The sequence below is a fragment of the Eleutherodactylus coqui genome, chromosome 6 (assembly GCF_035609145.1).
Source record: "Eleutherodactylus coqui strain aEleCoq1 chromosome 6, aEleCoq1.hap1, whole genome shotgun sequence".
Lineage (NCBI taxonomy): Eukaryota > Metazoa > Chordata > Amphibia > Anura > Eleutherodactylidae > Eleutherodactylus > Eleutherodactylus coqui.
In genome coordinates, this window is record NC_089842.1 from 64,601,670 (window position 1) to 64,626,709 (window position 25,040).

At 41.2% G+C, this 25,040-nt stretch overlaps 1 protein-coding gene across 1 annotated transcript in view; it reads right to left on the reverse strand.

The window, feature by feature from the left end:
- Positions 1–25,040, reverse strand: part of DRD2 (dopamine receptor D2) — a 441,704-nt gene that overhangs the window by 215,586 nt on the left and 201,078 nt on the right. The window contains exon 3 of the mRNA XM_066606916.1: positions 8,592–8,889. Coding sequence (XP_066463013.1) covers positions 8,592–8,858 — 267 coding nt within the window. The 5' untranslated portion in view covers positions 8,859–8,889. The remainder of the gene's footprint in view (positions 1–8,591; positions 8,890–25,040) is intronic.

The window sequence follows — 25,040 nt, forward strand, 5'->3', positions numbered from 1 at the left end:
GTGCATAAGACTTTATCTTTATTGAGTTGTGATGTGTACCCAAGGACTGCCAAACATTGAATGAGGGAATAAGGAAGTAAGTGATTAGCCACACTCAGAGGGGTGGAGCTTGATGATGCAAGAACACGTCTCTTATCCAAGGAGGGGGTAAGAATCATAGATAGCCAGAAGAAAAAGTTTTTGTTTTTTTCCTCCTGTCTCAAACTCAGCTTTCCACGGTTCCTGACAAATTATGGGACACCCACAAGACAGGCATAGGGAAATTGAATGTATCGACCATGATAATATATACGAGACCCAGATACACACCCCTGGGTCAAACTAGATCCCCCTAGTTAAAAAAAAAAAAAAAAAGGGTGAAGGGTCAGCCACATATGTTAGGTGCTGTGTGCTGATGCTTTGGAAAAAAAACTGCCAACCGGCCACAATTTCACTGTTAATTTCTCTTGCAGAAGGCTGTAAGGCCTGGAGACCTCCAAAGACTAACCAAGTTCTGCAGGCCATACCTGTACATACACCCGTTGCCAAATTCCGCACCTTTCTGGGCCTTGTTTCATACTGCCGGCCATATGACAGTATTGACACAAAAGCACGGAGGACAACCACAGCCATGAGGGTGGATCCAGTGACTCGAGGAGCTCCCTCATCTGCTTGTGCGGTGGCAGCAGTACAGGCAATGGTTGACAAATCTTCTAAGTTGGTATTGGACTACCCCCTAGTGGTCCACACCCCAAATGACACCCAGAACATACTCATGCAAGTGCAACCCAAGCACTTATCTCTGGCCTATTAGATCCGACTACAATGTGCTCTTTCCATGCCTCCCCCAATATTGCTCTAGGCTTCCCAATGTTGTAATACCTTGAATCCGGCTACTCTTCTTTTAATCAGGTATTCCTGGGGGGAGGGGAGGCATAGGTGATTTGAGTATGGCAGATCAGCTATTTTTTAAATAGCATTATTGTAGTGATGTACACACTGTTAATGATGCATATTTTGAGTTTTCTTTTGTAGATGGTATCAGGGTGAGGATTGATGATTCCGAACCAGATATGCAGAGGTCACACAACAAGATGTCCTAAACGCAGAAGCTCTGCCTCCGCATGTCTCAGGGCAAGAAGCGGAACCGGAGGCCCTCACTGAGGCGTGTGGAGTGGTAGAAGGTAAGTCGGCAACTTTTTACACTGACTCCTGGAATGCATTTGGCATAGCTCATGGTTATGGCCCAATATGGAAGGCCAGACAGCTTGTTATCTCAGTAGGACAGCCAATTAAGAATGGTGCAGCGGTGCAGAGTCTCATGGAAACCCTACTACTACTACCTGGCAATGGAGAATCCACACCGATTTGTACAACGGAGAAGCGAGAGATGACACCCTCGCCGACAACACAGCAAAGGCAGCGGCCCTCAAGCCGTGGAAGAAAGAAGAATAGATACTGACAGCATGAGTCAGTGATAAAAACTTTGGACTTTGATAAAAACTTTGGACTTTGATATGTCAAGGACTTTACAGTTACAAGTCAACGAGGAAAGAAAGCAGATGGGCTAAAAGACGGGAGCGACAGAACAGGACGGCGTATGGCGATCAATCAGCAGAACTTGCCTACAGAGGTCCCTGTTCCCCATGATGGCCCAGCTGGTACACAGAATTAAAAGCAGCGATGACGGCGACACTGAACAAGAATGGGTGACACCTGGGTTCTCTGTAGCTGCTGCATCATTTGTCCAGTTAGCATGATCTTTGCCATATGCGAGTCCGGACAGAAGTAAGGTGGCCATATAACACTTGCCTTGACCACTCTACCCATTTCAGAGATTGCCAATTTGACCACATTCAGCTCACACCTGTTGGGGAGTATGAATATGTGCTTGTTGTTGCTCGAGTCTTTTTCAGGTTGGAGGCCCACCCGGATACTAAGGTAAATGAGCAGATAACCACACAGAAATTCATGAATGAGGTAATCTGCAGATATGGGGTACCAGAAGTGATTGAGTCGAGCAAAGGTACACACTTCACAGGTGAAATAATGCAACACATCATGTCTGTTTTGGGTATATTTCAGGCTTTTCACACACCCTACCATCCACGGAGTAGTGGGAAAGTAGATACGAAAGGGAATAGAGAAAATGGGTAAATTTCGAATTGAGTGTCTTTCATTAGTTTTTCTTTTTCTTAGGAGGATACATGCCACAGTAGCTGAATTTGGGGAATGATTTTCTTGTTAATTTTGTCATAGGCCTCTCCAAGGAATTGTTAGTAATGCATTCTGCAGTCTCTGCTTTTCCCCAGGCCCTACAGATGAGTGTCACAATCTAAAACCAGGTGACAGGGTCTATGTGGAAAAGTTTAAGAGTGGTGTTTCCGCCCGAGAGAAACCCTGTTTGAATGTCCCTACCAGATGTTGTTCACCACCCCAACTGCAGTCAAGCTCAAAGGAAAGCCCACTTGGACCCACTTGGATCCACACTTCGCACTGAAAAAACTAATGATCCTGCATATCCTTTACATGCTATAATGTGGTACAATTCCTCTAACACACACCTTTGACTACTGTACACTAGCCCCCTGTTTCAGAACAAATTAATACAATCAAATGTGCAATATGAATCCTACACTAAGGGTGAGAATCCAACACCGCATCGTGCTAAGAGAGACGTTGACGCTCCAGGTGGTAACTTTGATCCACATGTACACATAGATGTAATAGGAGTGCCAAGGGGGGAGCGAGATTAATTTAATTCTAGAGATCAGGTTAAAGCAGGTTTTGATTCCTCATTTGCTTTGTCACTGTTAATAATAATGTAGATTGGATGAATTATTTCTCTTACAATCAGCAGAGGTTTGTAAACTACACCAGAGATGCTTTGCAAGGGTTAGCTAACCAGTTAGGGCCCACTGCATCCATGGCGTTCCAAAATAGAGTGGCCGTGGATATGATTTTCGCAGAAAGAGGTGGGGTATGTAATTTCCTGTACGTGTATTCTCCCTTTAATGTGACCAATGTTTCCCTTGTTTGAAAAAGATGAAGAGCCAGTTCCGATAATGCCAACCAGGTATGTTACCAGAAGAATGGAGAAATGTACCAGTACTGCGCCTGCCTCAGTCTCATAAGATGGACTGTCAGTGGACTTCCCATTTGCCTAGGGAAAGTGCAGAAGACCTTAGGTTCCGGCGAGGGCACACCCTGTGGGGTGTTAACTCGTGCAGATAGAGGGTATGGATGCCCGGAAATAAGCCCAGGGAATCCATGGCCTCCTTCTGAGGTGAGGTAGGGATCCCTCCCCTTTTAGGAGTAGGGACTTACGGACAGTGGTAAAACCCTGACGCAAGGGTGAGGCGACCTGGACGTGTTCACCATTAGGACTATCTCCAGGAGGGACAATGGTGTGGGTGAAGATTAGGGAGTCCCACGCCGTGCGTACCTGTGCAAACTACTAGTATGTACTTCTAGTACAGCACATTAGAGTGAGAAGAGAGGCTCCTGGTGATAGTTTTGATCTACACGTATACATTGACATCATAGGATAGCCAAGGGGGGTACCTGACAAGTTTTAAAAATTAGAGACCAAGTTAAAACTAGATTCGAGTCCATTTTTCTGATCATTAGGGTAAATAAATGTTGACTGGATTAATTATGTTTATTATAATTAACAGCGGTTTATAAATTATACTAGAGACGCCTTATAGGGACTAGTCGACCAATAGAACCTACCTCGACTACGACTTTTCAAAATAGAATGGCACTAGGTACGATTTTAGCCAAAAAAGGGAGTGTCTGTAAGATGATAGGGGAGACTTGTACCTACATTCCAGACAAAACGTGACCCGCAGGTAAAAACGCAGTTGCCATTAAGAAGCTGACCGCACTAACTAAAAAGAGCTAACCTTAGTCTGTTTTCCTCAGTTAGGTACCTAACAGGAGAAGGGAAACATATAGAAAAATAAGTTTTAAAACATTGTGTATTTAGAACACTGTGATAGGTTTTCGCTAAGATTTTGCTTTATTTTACAGTGCACTCTGCTTATGTCCACGCAACATGCCGGTGTTACAACGCCCCTGGTCCTGTTACCTTGCAGCCTCTGGAAAAGGGAAGTGGGAATAATCAGCTTGTAGCTCTTTCCTTCCAGACTAATATATATGATCATGCACTTACTAATAAGACAGGGGTTCCGTCATGTTGATCAGTTATTAGATAGTCCTGATTTTGCACTCTTGTTGATGAATCGAGGTAACGTCAAGAAGGCGGGGTTCTATACAAGTTATGCAGTGTTTACCTGAAATAGTGAAAGTCGCACCTCTCCTAACCTCATTATATTTGTCACCTTTATAGTCATCCTAATTTCTGTTTGTCGTTGCATACAGTGTATTCCGACCCTGATGACTGCCTGGTCCACCTGTCCCACTACGACGTCCAACAAAAAGCCCACTGTCAGCGCAACCGTCGTCATCATGGATCCAGAATGTGATGATGTCGAACCATCCTATACCCCCATGGCAGTAGTAGGCCCAGTCGTCTACAACACAATGCGAGTCTAGGGTCAGCGGTGGGGGATTGGGGTGGGACGGAGCAGGGCGAGTTTAGTGAAACAGATAGTTTCAAGGGGGGTCTGTGGTGGAAGTCCAGTATTCCTATATTTTGGATCGGTGGGCCTTGGCAGTAGACAGTTGTCAATTTAACATTCTGTATACATGTTTTGCTTTCTGTCTTGCTACAAATATAGTTCATGGCAGTTGTGCAATAGGTACTTCCGCTCATATGAAAGTATCTGTTTTATAATTCTGCTGACATGGAAACTTCTGTACTCAAAACGCTGACAAGATAATATATAGTATAAACACGTTACATTTTCCATCTGTTTCGCAATTTTGGAGGACAGTAACTCAGACATGGACAACCGCAGAAATTACCCAAGCAATTTTACTGGAAACGTATGCAAATAACATGGGAGGTTTGTGCAATTTATAGTTCATGATGTAACATCCAATCATATCGAAGGAACCCCACGTGGCTCCAAGACAACCCACTCATTTCATCCACCACCTGATGGCCAATCACAGATGACCGGAGGATGGAAGAATTGCAAGATGCTTATCCAATAATTAAACAATACGTTGTATCTATGTAATCTTTGACCTGCCCAGATGGGCGGATTTGTTAAACTCTTAAAATAGGCTACACGCCGATCATTAAAGTTAGAATTGAGGAAGCTATGCATGCTGAACCTCGTGTCAGTGTGAAAAACTTCTTATGCGCATTATCAATTCAGAAATAATATGGAAGGGTGTAAACATTCCAAATTGAGTAAGCCGTGATTCCGCAAAGGAATTCTACGACATTTGTAATGTACATTGTGCATTAATTATGAGCCATACAGAAGTTATCAAAAGTTATTCACTTACCTGTTCCGTTGCTGGCGTCCTCGTCTCCATGGTGCCCGTCTAATTTTCAGCGTCTAATGGCCAAATTAGACGCGCTTGCGCAGTCCGGGTCTTCTCCTTTTCTCAATGGGGCTCTGTGTAGCTCCGTGTAGCTCCGCCCCGTCACGTGCCGATTCCAGCCAATCAGGAGGCTGGAATCGGCAATGGACCGCACAGAAGCCCTGCGGTCCACCGAGGGAGAAGATCCCGGCGGCCATCTTCAGCAGGTAAGTAAGAAGTCACCGGAGCGCGGGGATTCAGGTAAGCGCTGTGCGGTGCCGAACGGGGGGCGGGGGGTTGTTTCGGCGCGGGACAACCCCTTTAAGCTTTCTCTCACAACTATCATTGAATGTGGCTCACTAGGTCCAAATATCTGGAGACCTCTACACTAGACCACGCACCACAGTGTTTTATGTAAAGAAAATGATCTGCGCCTTCCAAGTGTCCACTGTATTTGCCTATTCATGATAATGAATGGTTTCTGCTTTTTATGTAAAAAAAAAATCATATTGTATAAAGGGAAATCCAATTGCAGTTTTTAAATTACTATTGTATTTCACAAATTTCAACCACGTGGAAAAATAACTTTATCAAATAGTTGCACCTAGAATACAGTAATTAAAGGGGTTTTTTCATAATTGGTAATTCTTATCAGAAACAACTGGCTCTGCTAACTAGTGTAAATAGGCAGTCCTGGGCTAAAATCAACTTAGGCTGTTCTCTATTTTCAAGTGCTTTACCCCCTTGGCTCCAGGTGTGCAGCCTCCTTCACATACCTGAATGGGCGGTCCTGCTTCTCTTACCATGTGACTACTGGAAAACTGCATTTCCCAGCAGCACAGGAGAAGCACTCAGGATAACAATACAATAGACATTTGTGCACACTCTTTGCATCCCTGTATATCTCAGATGCAAATACTGTCACTGGCATAGATATTGCATAACTGAATAAATGTAAAAGTCGGAAGTGGGAATGCCAACAGAAAGAATGCCCAGCACCTCCACTAATCAGGAAGAGGTCCCCAGTGTTGTCTGTGTATATTTGTATTACTACCAGCATTGTATTAGTCCAGCATGGAAGTGTTTAGCATCTCTTACTGACAGCTTTCCTGGCACCGATACTGTGTAAAATGTGAATGGGTTTTGTCTCTGATTACACAGTACATGTGCCATGACAGCTGTCAGTAAGTGCTGCTTAACACTCCCATGCTTTACTAATACAGTTAATACAACATCTAATACAAATATGCACAAGTCAATAGAGGGGACATTTTCCTGCAGCTGGTTACATGAAAGAGGACGAGATACCAGCAGCATGGAACACACAGAGGAGATGATGAGCCAATCTGTGGGTAGTGTGGGCAGGCAGGCGAGGACTAACAGAGAAACCGAGGTTATCTCTGGGCATGCTTGCCTGTGTTGAAGACACGGAAACTCCATATGTGTGCCTTCCTTACACATCTATATGTATAAAGGTGAAAGCCCTCACTGACTGACTCGCAACTAATTCTCTAACTTCCTGGTGTCGTACAAACATTAAATTTGGCACGACCATTCTTTAGGTCCTAATAAACTGAAGGGGTCAGAACTTGATCATTCAATGCTTAGTGCAAAAGTAAGTGCACCCCTATGTAAAGTACCCAATCTAATTCTCTAACTTCCGAGTGTCATACAAACTTGGCCTTTGCTTTGACACAACCACTGTTTAGGTCCTAAATGCGGGGACAGAGAATGCCTTTAAGGCTAAGGGGCTGCAACCTCTAGTCTGGGGTTAAATTTGAATAAAAAGAGGCATTACCTTTAAGGGTAAAAAGTGAGGAGAGTGGTAGGGGTGGCACATTCTGCAGAGGGACATCGGTACATGCAGTTTGAGGAGAATATAACATGTTTTATTACTCAGTTCCTCTGAAGTAACCACGACTTCATAAAATTTTCCATGCGGACAACAGGTAAACACCTGTTCCAAGTTAACTCAGGCAAAGCCGGGTATATCAGCTAGTAGTACATATGGAGATCCCATTAAAAGTAGGAGAAAAAATCTGCATGCTTGACTGATGGATTTAGAGCTACTGGAGGTCCACTCCCTGAGTAATAGCCAGTAAACAGAGTTTTGGGCATGAACACATTGGGGGGTGTGGGGTGGGGGGTGAGCAATAGTCTATTTATGTAAAACAAATGTATTTGAAAAGTTGTTCAATTTTCTGATTAGAAAGCAGTGAGCCACCAATGTAAATTTGGGAATATCCCCTTAAACGTACTTTTGCATCAATATACTTTCCCTGATAGATTACCATGATGTATTAGGACATAGCTTTGTGATTTATATTTTGCATTTTATGATTGCCCATTGTTTCAGTAATTGCTATTTTAATCCAGAATAGTCTATCATCATACAATTTTACAAATCTAAACACTGTTGTCCAAGTCATAAAAGGATACAGATGTAGCAAACATTAACTTGTTAATTTCACACTTAGGCTTCATGTGCACGGACTGTTAAAAAGTTACACCTGAGTTTCTTGGGCGCAACTCGGATCGGCCAGCGCAACTTTGTGGCACTGAAAAGCTGTGGTTTCATTGCACCGCAAGAAAACCGCATTTTAGTTTGATGCGATGCAACACAAAGGAAGGGTTCATAGGGAAACAGGGGTTACAAAATATCACACATCATGGCTGTATAGAACACGATTTTGGAGTCTCACAATGTCGCAAGCTACAAAACATTGCTTGTGTTGAACACATAGGAAAGCATGGGCTTTACATACATGCGTTTTGTTGCACTGTCGCATTCTGACAAAATCGCGTGAGAAAATCACTTATGTGGAAGCGGCCCTACATTGACACTTATCTAAAACCAAACAAAAGCCATCGAAGAAGCCAAGTTAAAGTTTGTTGCAACTGTTATTTAACTAATTATCTGGTTGATATTTGCTGCATCAATTGTCAAAGAGTTAATATTTTTTCACATGTGAAACGAAAAGATGTTTAAAATGGGATCTATGGCACCATACAATTTAGAGCTTTTGATAATTAGTAGGTCCTATAATGCCTACATGTACAACTCTACTGTGTGCCATTTTAGACACATTACATTTCCAATTTCTCAAAATAAAAGGCAGGTTCTGAAAACACACATCATTCTCAGTGAGTATATAATATAGTAAACGTACCTCAAGGTAAACCACCCAGGGCATCACCAATGTTGCCACCAGAAGATCAGCTACAGCCAAGCTGACAATTAAGTAATTGGTGGTGGTTTGTAGAGCCTTTTCTCTAGACACTGCCATGCACACCAAGACGTTGCCAAAGACAATGACAAATATGAGGAGGGTAAGTAGCATGGCATAGTAATTGTAGTGAGTCTTCTGATCAATGGCTGTGCCATTAGTGTCGTTATTGTATTCATCATTGTACATGGACAGATTCCTTAGATCCATGAAGGTGAGAAGATCCCTCTCCAAATTAGCCCTGTGGAACAGAAGAAATACGTGAGATTTAATAATATTAAGTTTTATTTTTCATCTTTACAATTATCACATTGTATAAAAAATACTAAAGAAATATTCTGACTGACATAAATATATATCTGACAAGATGTTACAGCATTTTGGACTACAACAACCTCACCACTATTATTCTTTCCAGCAACAGAGATGTACAGGCATTGGGAACAATTCCATACTGTGTAAGGGAGTTGTTAGACAACTGGGTTTGTGAAGTAACTTACTCTAAGTGTTTTTCTACTATTATTAATACTAGTTCTGGTATGTTTATGTAATGCTGTTATCTGTCTATGAAGTCTGATGTCTAGTGGTCAAGGTGTGTATTGCTTCGGTACTGAGTGTTAATATCTTAGTTTATTTCACATGTGGAATATGGGTGGGAATCATGTTCTGAACTTGATTTCCAAGTGTCACCAGTGCGACCTGTGTGCTCTGGCCCAATTTCGATCCTCCACTCAGCATAGTAAGTTGAACTGTGTTTGTGTTTACTGAAGGAAATAAGATTTAAATCACTGAGATTTGGGTTGCTATGAGGAGGGAGCTAAAATGATTGTTCTAGGAACTGTAAATGTTCAGAAGATGCGTGCATTGAATACTGTTCACCTGATTTTCAAAAGAACTGTTACTGTTGCTTGATTAATTAACCACTGAAATATTATCCTTCATGCATCAAAGGCCTCCTGAGAACTGTGGCTGTAGACTCAATACTTACAAAAACTCAACTTTTTGTATTGATGTTGATAGTTCTACAGTTATATTAAAAGATTTGTGGCAGGATGTCAGCCCACCAGTCTATTATTTGCTACAAGCCATTAGGCACTCTGGTACATGTGTGCGACGGGGCTCATTATGGCAAGTACAGTATATGTGTGGAGGGATAGATAATGACACCACAGCTTGTGGCCTTGGAGAGGAGGCAATATGGTAACATAGGATGCTAGGCTGAAAGAAGACCATGTCCATCTAGTTTAGCCTGTCTCCACCCCCTTGTTGATCCAGAGAAAGGCAAAAAAATAAACCAATAAAGCAGATGCCAATTTGGCCCATTTGGAAGGGGGGAAGGATTCCTTCCCAAATCCATAATGGCAGTCAAAATAAACCTTGGATCCCTGGATCAATGTTTTAAAAGTTCCTACCTCACTCCAAGACCCAGATCAACAACCCCTCTGGTCACCTAATGTCTATATCCTGTAATATTGTAGAGCTCTAGAAAGACATCTAGTCCCCTCTTAAACTCCTCTATCGATTTTGCCATCACCACGTCCTTAGGCAGAGAGTTCCACAGTCTCACTGCTGTTACAGTAAAGAACTCCCTCCTGTGTTGGTGATGGAACCATCTTTCCTCTAACTGGAGCCTTCTTTCCCTTACCCATCTTTAGCATTTCCCACTGGACCCCAGGAAGAGGGTTAGTCTAGATTTAGCCCCCTCCATCCTAAATCCTGTCTGAAGTCCAAATGTTCACTCAGGTATCCCTTTAATACTGTACATGATGTAGGCAATATTGGTAGCAATAAACTCAAATCTAAGCCTAATTCTAGTCAATCAGGTGATCAAGTGATTTGACAACATTTTTCAATGTATTTAATTATTTGATTGAGGATGTTTTATGTTAAAAATCCATCTTGAATGGCTGCCTCCTATCCTACTGAGGGATTTACCAAATGATATCTATAGTCAATCTTCAGTATCATAGAAACTGAATACAACTACTTGCTATGAGGGTATTTTCTCTTCAAATTGTCCACTCCAGTCCGAAACCTGATGCACTGTGTCTCCATAATACAGTTTTTGTACCGCTACACTCTTTTTCCCATCGGGGTTCTGCTAGTAGTGGGTTTGCTGGAGAGAAGCTGTTCCCTGTAGCAAGTAGTTGTATTCAGTTATTTTGTTCAGCGTTCCTTACCCCCAGATGAAAGCAGATGGGGAAAAAAGAATGTATCATCACAGAAACAATTTATTATACAGATGTAGTGCATTTAGTTTTGGCCGATAGTTGGCATGCTGAAGAGAAGCCATTCCCCATAGCAAGTAACTGTATTCAGAGTCTATGAAGCTGAACCTGGATTTTGTACAGCTATAAGAGGGATTTTAACATAAAAGTATCCTCAATCTAGTAATTAAGTGTCATGGGAATACTCATTCCAGAAGTTTTGAGTAGTTGTTATATGTAGTTTTGGTGATCAGTCTAATATAATGTATTCAGGTAATGTAATGCAATTAAACTACAATCAACAATTAAATTAGAAATAAACTTATGAGACCACACCTGCAAACCTTTATATTAATATTTCATGGACTACAATTTAGAAACAAGGAAATGGTAATAAATCAATTAAAAAAACACTAACAATAATTAATTTTCTTAATAATTAGATGATACCTAATTATCGGCCTGCCGGGATCTTACTTTTCAATGACAATCATTTTGCAATAATCTCCTGCACCCCTCAGGGGTGTGAACATTAGTACTACACAATGGGGACCATACAGGACTCAGTAGGAAGAGAAAGAGGAGTGACAGAGTAACAATGGTTTGTAAACTGAGCAAAAGGCTGGGGGGGGGGGGGGGGGGGCAAGATGGCAGTTCTCTACGGTATAAGCCTTAATACACTTGCAGGTCTGGTGGAAAAAAAATCTGAATTTTGTAAAGAAGGGCTTACACATAAATTATGGATGGGGATGCTAGAGCAATACAATTTTTTTTTTGGTCTGAGATTAATGTTCTAACATTATTTTATTGTCCTGCTATGAAAAATGGTGCACTCTGCATCTTACTTCACACATGTAATTATTGTAAACAACATAACTTTTCCTTCAGGCTATGAATTTTGCTAAGAGGATTGCATACAGTATATCTTATACTGCGAAGACAAATATGTAATGTGAGTTTGGAAGGAATAAATGTATCGGTTGCACGGTTATTGCAGTTCTGTGTTGCTTTTATTATTTCAGATGGTTTGCATTTGTATGTGTTTTATAGATTAATTAATAAATAGTGGAGTTTTTTTTAATGGATTGCTAAAACATGTTTTTTTGTGGGTTGGAAAACTATAATTAAAAGAGAGCATTACCATGCAATAGCAAAACATGGAGCATTACCTACACCATAAACTCCAATGCATGTTATACAGCATTGTGTACAGATTGAGTTTCAGGATAGAAACCACTTGTCAGATCCAGCAAGTGTCCAGGCTTTAATTTTTGGGCATTCCACTTTCCTTCTTGTTGGCTTTTTTGTTGGTTATATATATATATATATATATATATATATATATATATATATATATACACACGCGGTGTATATCTTAAAATGTTATGTACTGAATGAATTTGGGACTTCGAATATATTCTTAAAAAAATCAGTTGGGTCCCTAATGGTGCTTGAACTGTGGGCACTACAGTGTAGTGATAGATATGCTAATGTCAGCAGTCTGTCACTTAGACTGATCAGTTCATCCATTTTTGACAACTTACTCTACAAAGTTTGTAGTGAGTGGCAGAAGGGTGTCTGATGTAGCTCATTAATATTCATTGATTCCCTGCTCTCCCAGCCCTCCTCCTCCCCCCTGCTGCTGATTGACAGTTGTCTCTATATGCATAGTACTATGGAGTGATCTGTCAATCAGCGGCAGGACGTTAGAGGAGAGCGACTTGCCACATCAGGCTTAGCTCAGCAGCATAGTACAAACTGTGAAGACTAAGCTTTCTAATACAGCTGAGCCAATTAGCGTAACTGACAGACTGCGGAAATCACCGTCTTTGCCACTATACTGTAGTGCCCGCAGTCCAGGAACCATAAAGGAACTGAGGTGTTTCCTTTAACTATAAAATCCATGCAAAGATGTACTGTGTCTTACTAATTTCAGCCCATCCTTATAGTTTTGCTTTAGTATTTGCTGTTTTCACATTACAATCCCTATTAGTGTGCATTCTGCTCTCCTCAAAAGAACACATTCAGTTGAATTGCGTATCTCTCCATGACTAATGCAGTTTATATACTATAGTCAACAAATAGAAAATCTAGCATCTTTGTAATATAAATATCTTCATGCACTTTCCTGCGATTCTCTTGGATAGGCACTATGCAATACTACATTTTCCTACACCGCTCAAAATAAAACTATATGTAAGATTTATTACAATAATCAAATCTTTAAAAATTCCCTTTAACCCTTTCCAGTCCAATTTGTACCCTGGTTTTCCTAGGGGGCTTACTCTTTTTCTGCTGTTATACAACGGCGCTATATGCTGGCTAAAGCCAGTACTGCATGAGCTGACACGTTGGATAGGCTCCGACGGCAGAGAGGCTGGCAATATATGGTAAGAGAACCCCGATGGATGTCTTCCAAAATCAGAGCTGTACAGTCAGACAGTGGATTGGAAAGGGTTAATATTGATTCTTCACATGTGAATCACTCCGTTTCTCCATGAATCTTGAACATTTAAAATACATTTTACCATTATTTTAAAATTTGATAATGACTACATATCCAGTGCTAGTTAAAGATGGAACTCAGTTTAACCCCTTAAGGACACGGTCTATTTTGGACATAAGAACGCAAAGATTTTTGGGGATTTTCATCTTCAAGCTTTAAAAGCCATAACCTTTTTATTTCCCGTCAACATTGCTGTCGGGGCAGACTGCTCATTTAAGCCACCTGGAAAAATCCTGGTAGTCCTGGTAGGCCAACCTTTTTTTTATTTAACTGGGGATGTGTGCTTAAATAAAAACAGATATACTCCCCTGTACTACTGCTTCTGCTTCCTGCCACTTAAGTCGGCACTGTGCTGCCTATCTGGGGACTTCCTGGTCATGTGATAGCTGAGGCTAAGGTTTGGCCTCAGCTTTAGTGAGGCCAGGGACTGGTTGTAGCGATCATGGGATCACTCTACCAGGAAGTCCTAAGATGAGCAATGCAGCACAGATGGAAGTGGCCTGAAACAGGAGCAGTGGTACAGGTGAGTATATCTTTTTTTATTTTAAGGTATAAAGAACAACAGGAGGATTATCATATTTAAAGCATGATGGGTATTTTTTACTAGTTTGAGGCTACAAATGGCATTAGAATTTAACTAAGACCAAGAGGGGTATTATTAAATTTAGAGCATGAGGGGCATTTTTACTGGAAAATACTACTGGATAAATCATCAATAGTTGATCAACTGAGGTCTGCCAAATGATATTTTTTTAGGTTTTTCTTTTGTTTTACAATAAATAATATAGATATTTTTTGCATTGCTGCAATCAAAGACCCAGAACGTTTCTGCTTTTCATGGATGGAGCTTTGTAAGAACATATGCTTTGTATGGCGAGCTGTAGTATTTATTTTTACTGGAGGCAAAAAAAAAAAAAAAAGCATGCGCGGTAAACCCATACTATGTGTCGCTATGACGACCGAAGTTTCCTGATTACAGCATTACGTAGGATCCACGTATTCACACATGCCCAGTATGGCGCTTAGACGCCTTGCAGCGCAACGTGATGGATATTATCAGCTATTATGATGCCGCCATGAATCCTGTCTCACTCAGCTGACTCTGGGGTAAGTTCACATGTACACCTGGAGTGGCAGTATTCCTATTATTGATTTTAATTGTGATTGGTGTATTGGCATATTTATTCTGAGGTGGGTTATGGTTTATGTAGCTTGAAAAAGACTCTTATAGGTTTGAAACATAGCGTGTCTACCTTTTAATATGGATGATTAAAGACGCATCTTTACTGATGCATGGATTTTAACCACTTGATGCTGCTCAAAACTGTTCTTTTTCTTCGCATATAACTTGGAACTTTGGAGTCGGGTTCCCATCTTGAGCTTGCATATTGAATTGCCTCACACCAGTGGTGATACTAGTTGGAGTGCTGCTGCTATTTCCTACATTTGTTCATAAAAATGGTCCGTTTATCAGGTGTTCATTGTATTGGGTCTTGGTTTTTTTTTCAGTTGAACTTTACGTGGCATAACTGTTGAACATATAATGTTTCACAAGTAGCTGGTATCAGCACAGTACGCTGGACTATATGTTGGCGATTATAGCTTTATTATAGTAACATACACTGTAATATGCAAATAGGGGTATTTCTGCCAGTTGGAGGGACCAGTATAGTCTTAAAAGATGTTGCAGTGCATGTTATTATAAGAAAGGTGTAATCTCCAAGATATAGTCAAGTTTAGAAGCAAGTTTTGATCCAATGAATTTTTCTCCAGAGTAACCAGTGTGAAGAAGCCAGCAGAATTTGGAACCTCATTTGATTTTCACTTGTTGCTTCATACAGCCCCCCAGGTAAGTGGGCTTGGTTGCACTTAAAAAGCCATCCCACTCTGGGTTCACTTGTACATGAGCCACACTTTCTCTCTTTCATGTTTCAAAAACAGTTAGTCACAAAAGGTATCGTTTCTACTTAGGGAGAGTACCCAGAAGGTGTGAGGAGAATTATAGGTCCACGCATACTCCTCGGGGAAATATGCAAATGGACAGATGGAGCAATGTCTTCTTCAGTGCAATTCCTGCAAGTCAATGTTAGGCCTTGTAAGGTTCTATTCACAACTGTGTCAGAAGCTCTCTTCAGAGTTTCCGGGGCAGGTCTGACATGAAATTCTCGTATGAAGTCATTAATGCAGGCCTTTTTTGTCAGTTAAAAAGGCTGAACAGGTGAAGGAACTAAACAAACCCCATTATAGTTAATGGAGTCCATTTATCTACTTGGTTCCATTATAAGACAGATCCCATCATTCAGGGGATTCTGTTTCCCTCTTCCCATAATGGAGGAGGGAAAACTGAATCCCTACTGCAGATATGAATTTAGCCTAACAATGACTGGGAATTTGTGCCAGAGTCTTCTCTGGTTTATCTTTTCTTCTGGAGAAGATTCTGGCTTTGGCTCTAATTCACCACCATTGTTACAAGGCCTGTGGAAACCTCTGACATTGACTTGCAGGAATGCTGCTTCACAACAGGTGGCGCTGTAGAGGCACTGCTTCATCTTCCCTTTTACATGTTTCAAAAGTAGAACTATGTGTACTTCTTGTCACAGCCAAGTTAGGCTTTTGTTTATTCAGCTATGTTACATTGTATTTAGTGAGTTTAATGTAGTGAGTCTTTTACCAATGCAAAATTGTATTGTACAAAGAACTAGTTAAAAACAATAAAAACAGATTAGAGGAAGAAACAGCTAATCATTACTCTGTCATTGAGGGAATGAATTGGGGTGAAATGTGGGATTTCTTTTGTTTGCATATGTGATCTCTGATATATGCCATTTTGCAAGGAAAGAAAATGAGAAAAAACAGAAAAAAAGAACAGAAAAGCCATTTTATTATAATAATACTTCATACAAAATATCAGTAATTGCAGTTCTACATAGCTTTGAAATAAACATTCTATACGTATATAATAGATTGTATAAGAAATATAATGGCAGTATTTATTTTAATGATTTGCATGCAATCTTTGGCTCAGAATCCCGCAGGTGTGAAGGTTTAGTGCAGAATCTAGTTTGTAGAGGAATGTATTCTTTTTGTGCAGGTCTTGCCCTTCATATTCAGAGAGGAAGCAGATTGTTCTATGAAAGCTTTGAAGTGCGTTGTGTATTGTGGATAAGAATTGAATGACAGTAGGGGGCTGCTGTACAAAATATCATATGATGCTTCAAGTGAAATAAATTGGATTATACTTCAATGAAAATAGCTAAAGAAAATAATGTAGACCCCTTACAGCACTGCCAGTGAAAGCAGGTCTAAAGTTTTCTTAAAAATTCTAATTGCCATTCATTAAACTATTGCATGGAATATGAAGGAAAAAGGAAAAAAATCTCATTCTGCACAATGCAAATCCGATTAACTCAATTAATCAAAGTGCTGTGACATTCCAAGTTAAGATGATTGTATTATTTTCTAAATGACCCACCCATGAAAACATTTACTGAAACACAGAAGTGGTGTTTCCCGTTTCCTATTTCTCACATTATGGTTTGTGATTTTATAATCAAGACACATTTTTGAAGGATTATTGAGGATGGACAATCCATTTCAATTAGTTTATCGATGATAAGCTACTTACAAGGTGTCTCACTGTTAAGACTGTGAGGAAATCCAGCAGTAAGTGTTTAAATGCCCTGCAGTGCCACCATAGCAGAAATGAAACATTACACGTTTTCAATTTAAATAAGCAGGCAGTCTAGGTAATGCACAGAGGGTCCTCCAGAGAGTTTCTTGCATTTTATGACCATAGTTCCTATGCAGATTTATATGTTTCTATGTTGATAGCTACGAACAAACTCTTTGTAGTCTAATCATGCAATTATGCTCTTTTACTATTGTCATCTACTTTGAATATGTATTAGTAAGAAGTTTAGGACAGATGAGAAGTGTCACGTCCACCCAGGATGTGTTGGATCTGTAACCGGCAGATCCCGCACAATAAACACACAAGCTGCGTCAAAACAATAATAAGCAACAACATGGGAACTCTTTCCCTATTCAAATAACCTCAGAGACAGTGATCAGCCTAAACCCAGGCAATGCGCCCTGGTAAGGACGTACCTGAGCACATACCTCAGCACTTAGTTAACCCAACGTGAGACTGTGGAAACATAAGAAACACAATAAAAAAGAAACACAAACTTAGCTTAGGTACAGCAGGCAAATGAACGATCTAGAAGAGAACTCTGACCAGAGTCAGAGCTAGGCTGAAGATTAAAGGAGATGTCCCGCGCCGAAACGGGTTTTTTTTTTTTTAAACCCCCCCCCCGTTCGGCGCGAGACAACCCCGATGCAGGGGTTAAAAAAACCACCCGCACAGCGCTTACCTGAATCCCGGCGGTCCGGTGACTTCAATACTTACCGCTGAAGATGGCCGCCGGGATCCTCTGTCTTCGTGGACCGCAGCTCTTCTGTGCGGTCCACTGCCGATTCCAGCCTCCTGATTGGCTGGAATCGGCACGTGACGGGGCGGAGCTACACGGAGCCGCTCTCTGGCACGAGCGGCTCCATAGAAGACTGCTGAAGACCCGGACTGCGCAAGCGCGGCTAATTTGGCCATCGGAGGCCAAAAATTAGTCGGCACCATGGAGACGAGGACGCTAGCAACGGAGCAGGTAAGTAAAAAACTTTTTATAACTTCTGTATGGCTCATAATTAATGCACAATGTATATTACAAAGTGCATTATTATGGCCATACAGAAGTGTATAGACCCACTTGCTGCCTCGGGACAACCCCTTTAAATGTCAACTCAGTCCAGCAACAGGCAGACTAAATAGCAGGGATAATTACCCACAGGTGTGACCTAAGCATGTCTCACTTAATACCACAGCAAGCAGGGCCAGAAGATTGAGAACCGCCTGCAAAACCTGCACCAGACTATCAGCCTGGTAGCAATCCCAAAACCGCTGCAACAAGGAGTGGGATGGAAAAGTAAAATCGTCATGTTGCTGTAAAGGGTGGAATTGCCTGTCCAGCAACAGCACGTCCAAAGTCATACTTGGTGCTGCGTTCTCTTGTTAGCAGAGCCTAGAGACTGCAGGTCTTCACCCTTTAAATTCTTTTTAAGGCATATGGCTTTCACTGTTACAACTTACAAGGGTACATCACCATAGTACCTACTAATTGGTGGCAAAGATAAACAAGCCAGAAGTTGATACCGGAAAGTCAAAGAGTATAGCAGAGCCTAAGGACACACAATGATCAGCATAAAGGGCAAAGCATGATCAAATACCAGGAGGACAGCAGGAACTAGGATGGCAGGCAAATGGGTAAAGTAATAAATACAGTTCCAACAGCGCAATCCAGAACACTTCAACAGTTGGGCAATGCATAGTCTTCTGGAACTAGAATCCATAGATTCAAACTGGAGTCATAGAAGGAAAATGTAACAGCGAGGCACAAAGATTAAAAAAACTTTATTCTTCCAAGAATCACGGCAGCATTGACAAAGACCTTATGGTCAAAATGTTGCTGCTGTGATTCTAGGAAGAATAACGACTTTTTAATATTTGCACTTGGCAAACAAACAGGTAGTCAGGAAAAATCAAGGTCAGAATCCAGTTATCAGTAGAAGATGGTAATCCAAAAAAATACTTGGTCAAAATCACAGAAGTCAGGCAATCACACATGGATAGCACACCAGGTAGTTAGATATAATATCTGGCAGAGACTAAAGAGCTGAGCAAACCCAAATAGACAACAGAGCACTACAAAAGGCTGTAATATGTAAACTGATAGGTACACGGACAGGCTTCAGAACCGGGAAACGGCTCAGCTCAGATTTAAAGAGATGCACACACAGGAATACATTACGCTGAATTGTTTGTATAGTTGTATACACTGCCAATAGATTGCCCATCAAGTCTTGCAGTGCCACTGCTGAGGTCATAGTGGCAGCACCCAACACCAAGGATTGTAGCAGTAGCACAAATAGGTTACATGTTACATGGATTAAACTGTTTATTTGTAGTCTAGTAATGCTAGTTACTTAAAAAGGGTCCCAACCCTGCATCAGTACACTATGTTTGGACCACGTACAAACAAGCATAAAAATGTTTATTGAAAATCGCTAAGAATGTGACACTAAGACCTCATGCCAATGGGCAGATAAGAATTCGCATGCAGGAGCCTGCAGAGTAATCCAACCTTGCCCGCGGCCAAGGACACTGCGGGTCTTCCAATTAGCCGTCCAAGTCTTCTATTTCCTTCAATGCAAATGTGTGCGGGAGCGCCGTCCGGCATGCTACCGCACATGCACAGTGTTTTTTTATTTTTACCCCCACTATCCCGCAGAGTCTGCGGCCCGTCCACAATTCAGTTGTGGACGAACCGCGAATCGGAAGGGTTTCCATTGACTCCATCAGGATCTGTACTGAAATAGAGCATGCTGCAATTTTTTTTTCCTGTACCAAAAGGTCCGCAAATCAAGTCCACGTGCTTTATTTCATTTGTGGACACCCATGTATCCCTATGAGCCTCTTGATTTGGGGATCTTCCGTGCGGGTAATCCACCCATGGACATTGGGCCTAAAAGAAATATAAAGCCAGTGATATGTAACCTTTAAAAAAAATGACTAATAAATGGTAATAAAATCGATAAAAACAATATGTCTGTAAGTTCTAATAGCAAACATGTTATTGAAAGAATGAAAAGTCAAACGTAAAAATAATGGGAATCATGGAACAAAACTACAGTAAAGGTAATTTAGAAACTAATGTTCATTGCTGCCTTATATAAGCAGAGAGTGGAAACACAGCAAAAAGAGTAGGGCAGATCCTATCCGTGGGTATTTAATAGCACCATTACCATTACTTTTGTAAGGGTGATCTCACACAGGTCCAAATTTACCTACAGACCTATCAAAAAAGAATAGAACCAAGGACAGACCCTTGTGGTCACCACTTGTGACTAGTTTCTGTTATACATGCCATCAACAATAATACCCCTACAATTAGTAATGCCAAACTAACTGGCATGAACTTCCCAGATTCTTCTTTACTACCCTTCTTATGGATGCGTACAACATTGACTACTCTCCAATCATCAGGAACATCACCTATTTGAAGGGACTGGTTAAGCAAATCAGTTAGGGTGCTGCAATCACAGATTAGAGTTGTTTCAGATCTTTGGGGTGGATGCCATCTGGACCTATTACCAAATTCAACTTTTAGGATTGGTATAAGGTTTATTTGGGCCCATGAGTAACAGAATCACAGTGGACCCCCTTAGTCATTTATAAGCTCTGCTATGCCTCCTTAATAATCTATAGGCCCCACTATTCTCTAAAAGCAAAGGTTTTAGCAAAGTTCTACCCAAAACAGGATTCTACTGGTTTATTTGTTCAATAGTAGTTCTGAACATTTGTGTTTAACACTGTGTAAAAGCAGTTCTATTAAACCTAATAGCTCAATGCTCACGGTGCGGAATTCCAGCGCGGAATTCCGCACCGTGAAATCTCCCGTTCTCACCTGTGGCATGCTCTATTTGCCGCGGGTGTACGCGCGGCCGGCTTCCATTGTAGTCAATGGAAGCCATCCGTTCAAGCTATCTTCCGCTGTAGCACAGCGGAAGATAGTGTGAAATCGCCTCTCCGCCTACCACCGCCGCGTCACGTTATGGGCGTGTCTTGTGACGTGGCCGGCATGCCACATGACGCTGTGGCGCGTCACGCCGAAGCGTCATGCGAGACCCAGGACGCTGGATCCGCTGGTAAGTATGGGGTCTCTGGGGGGCGGAGCCCGTCACAGCCGTGTGCAGCCAGCCTAAAAGCCCAATATAACAATCTGGAAGTGTTATACAGAGCTTTTATAGCTTTTAGACAGTGTTATACATCCGTTTTAAGGGTTTTAGTGAACTTATGCTTTGACTTAAACAAATTTGAATGGGACCGAACATTTGAAAAGTTTGCTCATACTATTTTCCAAGTTTGTTTAGCATAAAATTTAGCTGTCTTTAAAATAGCTATTTTCATTAGTGTCCACTGGGCATATTGTATCTAATTCATTTAAAATAAATTTCCTTAACTCTAATAATTTATTTGTGGTCTAGAATTGCTCAAAGTCAAACCATAAACATTGGTAGTCACTGGAACCCAAATTGTCTTCCACCTGACTCTCAAGCATCAGAACTTCATTTGTAAATCCGAAATCTAGAGTGTGTTTGTCTGGGTGATGACCTACCATGCTGTTTTAGAGATGTTCCTTTAAATGCCTTTATTGAATTCCATCTCTTGCATATAAGTGCATATGCCAATCAATATCGGCCTTGAAATCACACATTAATACAATATTTCCCTGTATTGCTAGTTGATTAATTTCACCAACCAATATGTTATCGTCATTTTCAGCTTGTTCCAGAAGCCTATATATCAGACAAGTCCTAATCACAGCCCCTTTCTGTTTCCTTGCATGTAAACCCACAGAGTGTATTTTGAATTAATGTTGATTTTAGACTTGTTCACTGAATGTATTCCTAAAACGTAGCTTTTAATAAACAATATTTTAAAACCTCAAGGTGCCTCACTGACACAACGTGACATGGACAAACATACATGTACAAGAACAGCTCTATGTTGAGCTAGTAATAAAAGATGCTAGGAGAAAAAAAGCCCCATATGAGTGAATGGCTCATATAGCGAGAGGATCGCTATATCCTCCAGTCTACCATCCAGACTGGAGGTGCTGCTGCATAGTTCTCTCACTCCTACTTGATCTATCCTTACTGGGTATTTTGCCCTACTAGTAACAGCATTGAATCTCGTGGCTTTAGAATAGATTGGTTACAAGTATCTACTTTTTGGCTTTATTTAAGGCTCACTGGCTAACCACTATTTTTGGGCAACCGTCTGTCTGCACTGGTTGTGCTTCTAGGCTACTGTCCTTGGTGGTAATTGTCCACCCTTTAGGAGTTTTTGAGAGGGGTGCACGGTCCAAGGGCCCGCATACTACCATCATCAGGCCCTGCGGTATCGTTGCACTCGTTCTATGCCAAGCTACAGCAGCCTTGTTTTCCCATATCAGCTAGGGTTATCGTACCCATTCTTAGTACAACTCTTCTACAATGATAGGTTCCTGATGAAGTCAGTACTCTGACGGAAACGCGTCGAACCAAGAACCAAATACGAATTAAATTTCATTCGTGAATCAACTCATCCACTTCTGGCATTGGTCCAGGATTCTCTTTTGAGAGACTCGTTATACCCATGAGTTGTTTGACCGCAGTTTTGGTCATTAGCCTTGTACCATTGTTGGTTGGCACCAACATATGCTAATTTCGAGTATAGGTGCCTTCCTCTCGCTATATGAGCCATTCACTCATATGGGGCTTTTTTTCTCCTAGCATCTTTTATTACTAGCTCAACATAGAGCTGTTCTTGTACATGTATGTTTGTCCATGTCACGTTGTGTCAGTGAGGCACCTTGAGGTTTTAAAATATTGTTTATTAAAAGCTACGTTTTAGGAATACATTCAGTGAATATTTCTAATAAAAGACTTGTCTTTCTCGGTATTCCTCTGCCTCTGTGAGTTTCATGATTTTAGACTTGGTTTAAAGGGGTTATTCCACAATCCAACATTTTCGGCAAAAGTCCAATACCTTCCTAACATCATGACATAGAATGCCTCATGACTAAGTGAGAGTCCAACATGCCTCCCCTCTTTGTACAGTATTTAGACTCTATTATTCTTGTTCATGCAGTCTTCTTTACTATGCAAATTGGCTACATGATCAGCATTTCTAAGGTTTCACACGGCCGAGAATCTTGACCGAGATTTGTGTGTTGTGAGACACACAAATATGAACCCCATTCTTTTGAATGGGGTCATAAACATGAGTGATTATTTTTTTCCCACATTAAAAAAAACATGGCATGTGCTATCTTTGGGTGTATCCTTGCATTGCCTCGTCCATTGTTTTGAATGGGGCTGGCATAGCAGCACACCGTGCACTAGGTACTCGCAAGTGCAATGTGATGCAAGGTTTACCCATTAAGAACAATGGGAAACACTCTGTGATCCTCCCTAAAGCCACAGCAGAAAATCGCTACTTCCTCATCTGCAGCAAAATCGCATGAATGCAATATCAGGCTGAGTTTCACGGTCTGATATTGCACTCACCCATGTAAAATTAGCCTAAATGGGAAGCTACATTTCTCAGAATCACATCCTCGCTGCTAGCATCTCCCACCTCTATGCATATTCCAGTAACTACTACTACTACTCCGCCTGTGGATGGGTTAATTGAAGCAGATTAAGGGCCCTTTTATATGGAATGATAAATCATTCCGTTTCCTGTATCCAGTGGGATTATAAAATATTATCATTCAATGTAAATTCATGCTCCGACTGAACGACAAATGAAAATTTGTTTGCTTCTCATTCGTTGCTCATTTTCTACATGTTAAAAAGCCATAACCCTTTGTTCTTTCCCTCAGCTTTATTTGCACAGTGTGATGAGGGTAGAAATCTGGAGCTGTGCAAAAATTCTCTCTCGCAGCCCTGATAAGTCCAACTGAACCGTACCTGTGCATATGAAATGGTTAACCTTCTGTCCTAGGAGGGGGAGCTGCGCTTAGTCAATGTATGAGAGAGAAAGACAGCAGATACACAACGGAGAGCAGATACATCAAATGTCTGCTCTACACAAGGTCACCATGTGTGCTAATGATAAGGACAGAACAATTACATAGAAATGAAGGCAGGATGAACTGAGTATCCTCAACCAGACTGAAGATCTGCTGAAGGATGTTCAAAAGTGCAACCAAAAGTAAACCGCAAATGGAATTGGATATTTAGGTGGTGAGAAGTCAGGACTGGTGCATTTTCAGGAAATGGGTGTATTTAAAATTGAACAATTTTAGCTAAAGAACACACTGAACAACCAATATGATCTTGGAAATACTCCCATAACATAAATAGTTACTCCACCACCCTTTCTTTCTACTTTGTCCTTCCTGCACAATAAGTATCCAGGTAGAGCTTTTTCCCATTCATTGCATCCTTATAGCCAGATCCAAATTATTCATGGATGTAAGAGCCGTTAGCTTGCAAATCTTAGTGACTAAGTTGCAAACCTTAATTATTTTTATTTTTTTTGCCAAAGCCAGATTTACGACTTTCATCAGAATTGTCAAATCAGTGTTAGCTTTGTCCCTGTGGTGGGGCTAATATAAGGCTGAGGGGAAAGAAGGTGTGAGGGTACCCCGGCAGTTTACTAGTGTACTGGACGCTGATGAACCGAAACGCTGATGAGCCTCAACCAATTAGAACTAGGCTAGTGCAGTATGGCTGGTAGCATAAATAGTTTGTATGTAGGGGGTTGTGGTGAAGAGGTGGCAGTATACGGGGGCTGGGATGACAGGTGTGTGTGTGAATAGCACATAGGGGTTGGGATGAGTGGGAGTGTGTGGATAGTAGCTCAAAGGCTGACATAACTGGGGGGGGGGTACATATTACATGGAGGTCTGTGATTAGGAAAATATATAGGGCTTGTAATAACTGGGGAGGTAAAACCGCATCCTTCATGTGTATATGACTAAATGTCATGCCCCATTCTTTTACATAGGGGAATCACAAGTACAGCAATTCCTTGCTGTGTTTGTAATTACCTTATGTAAATAATAAGTGTCTTAA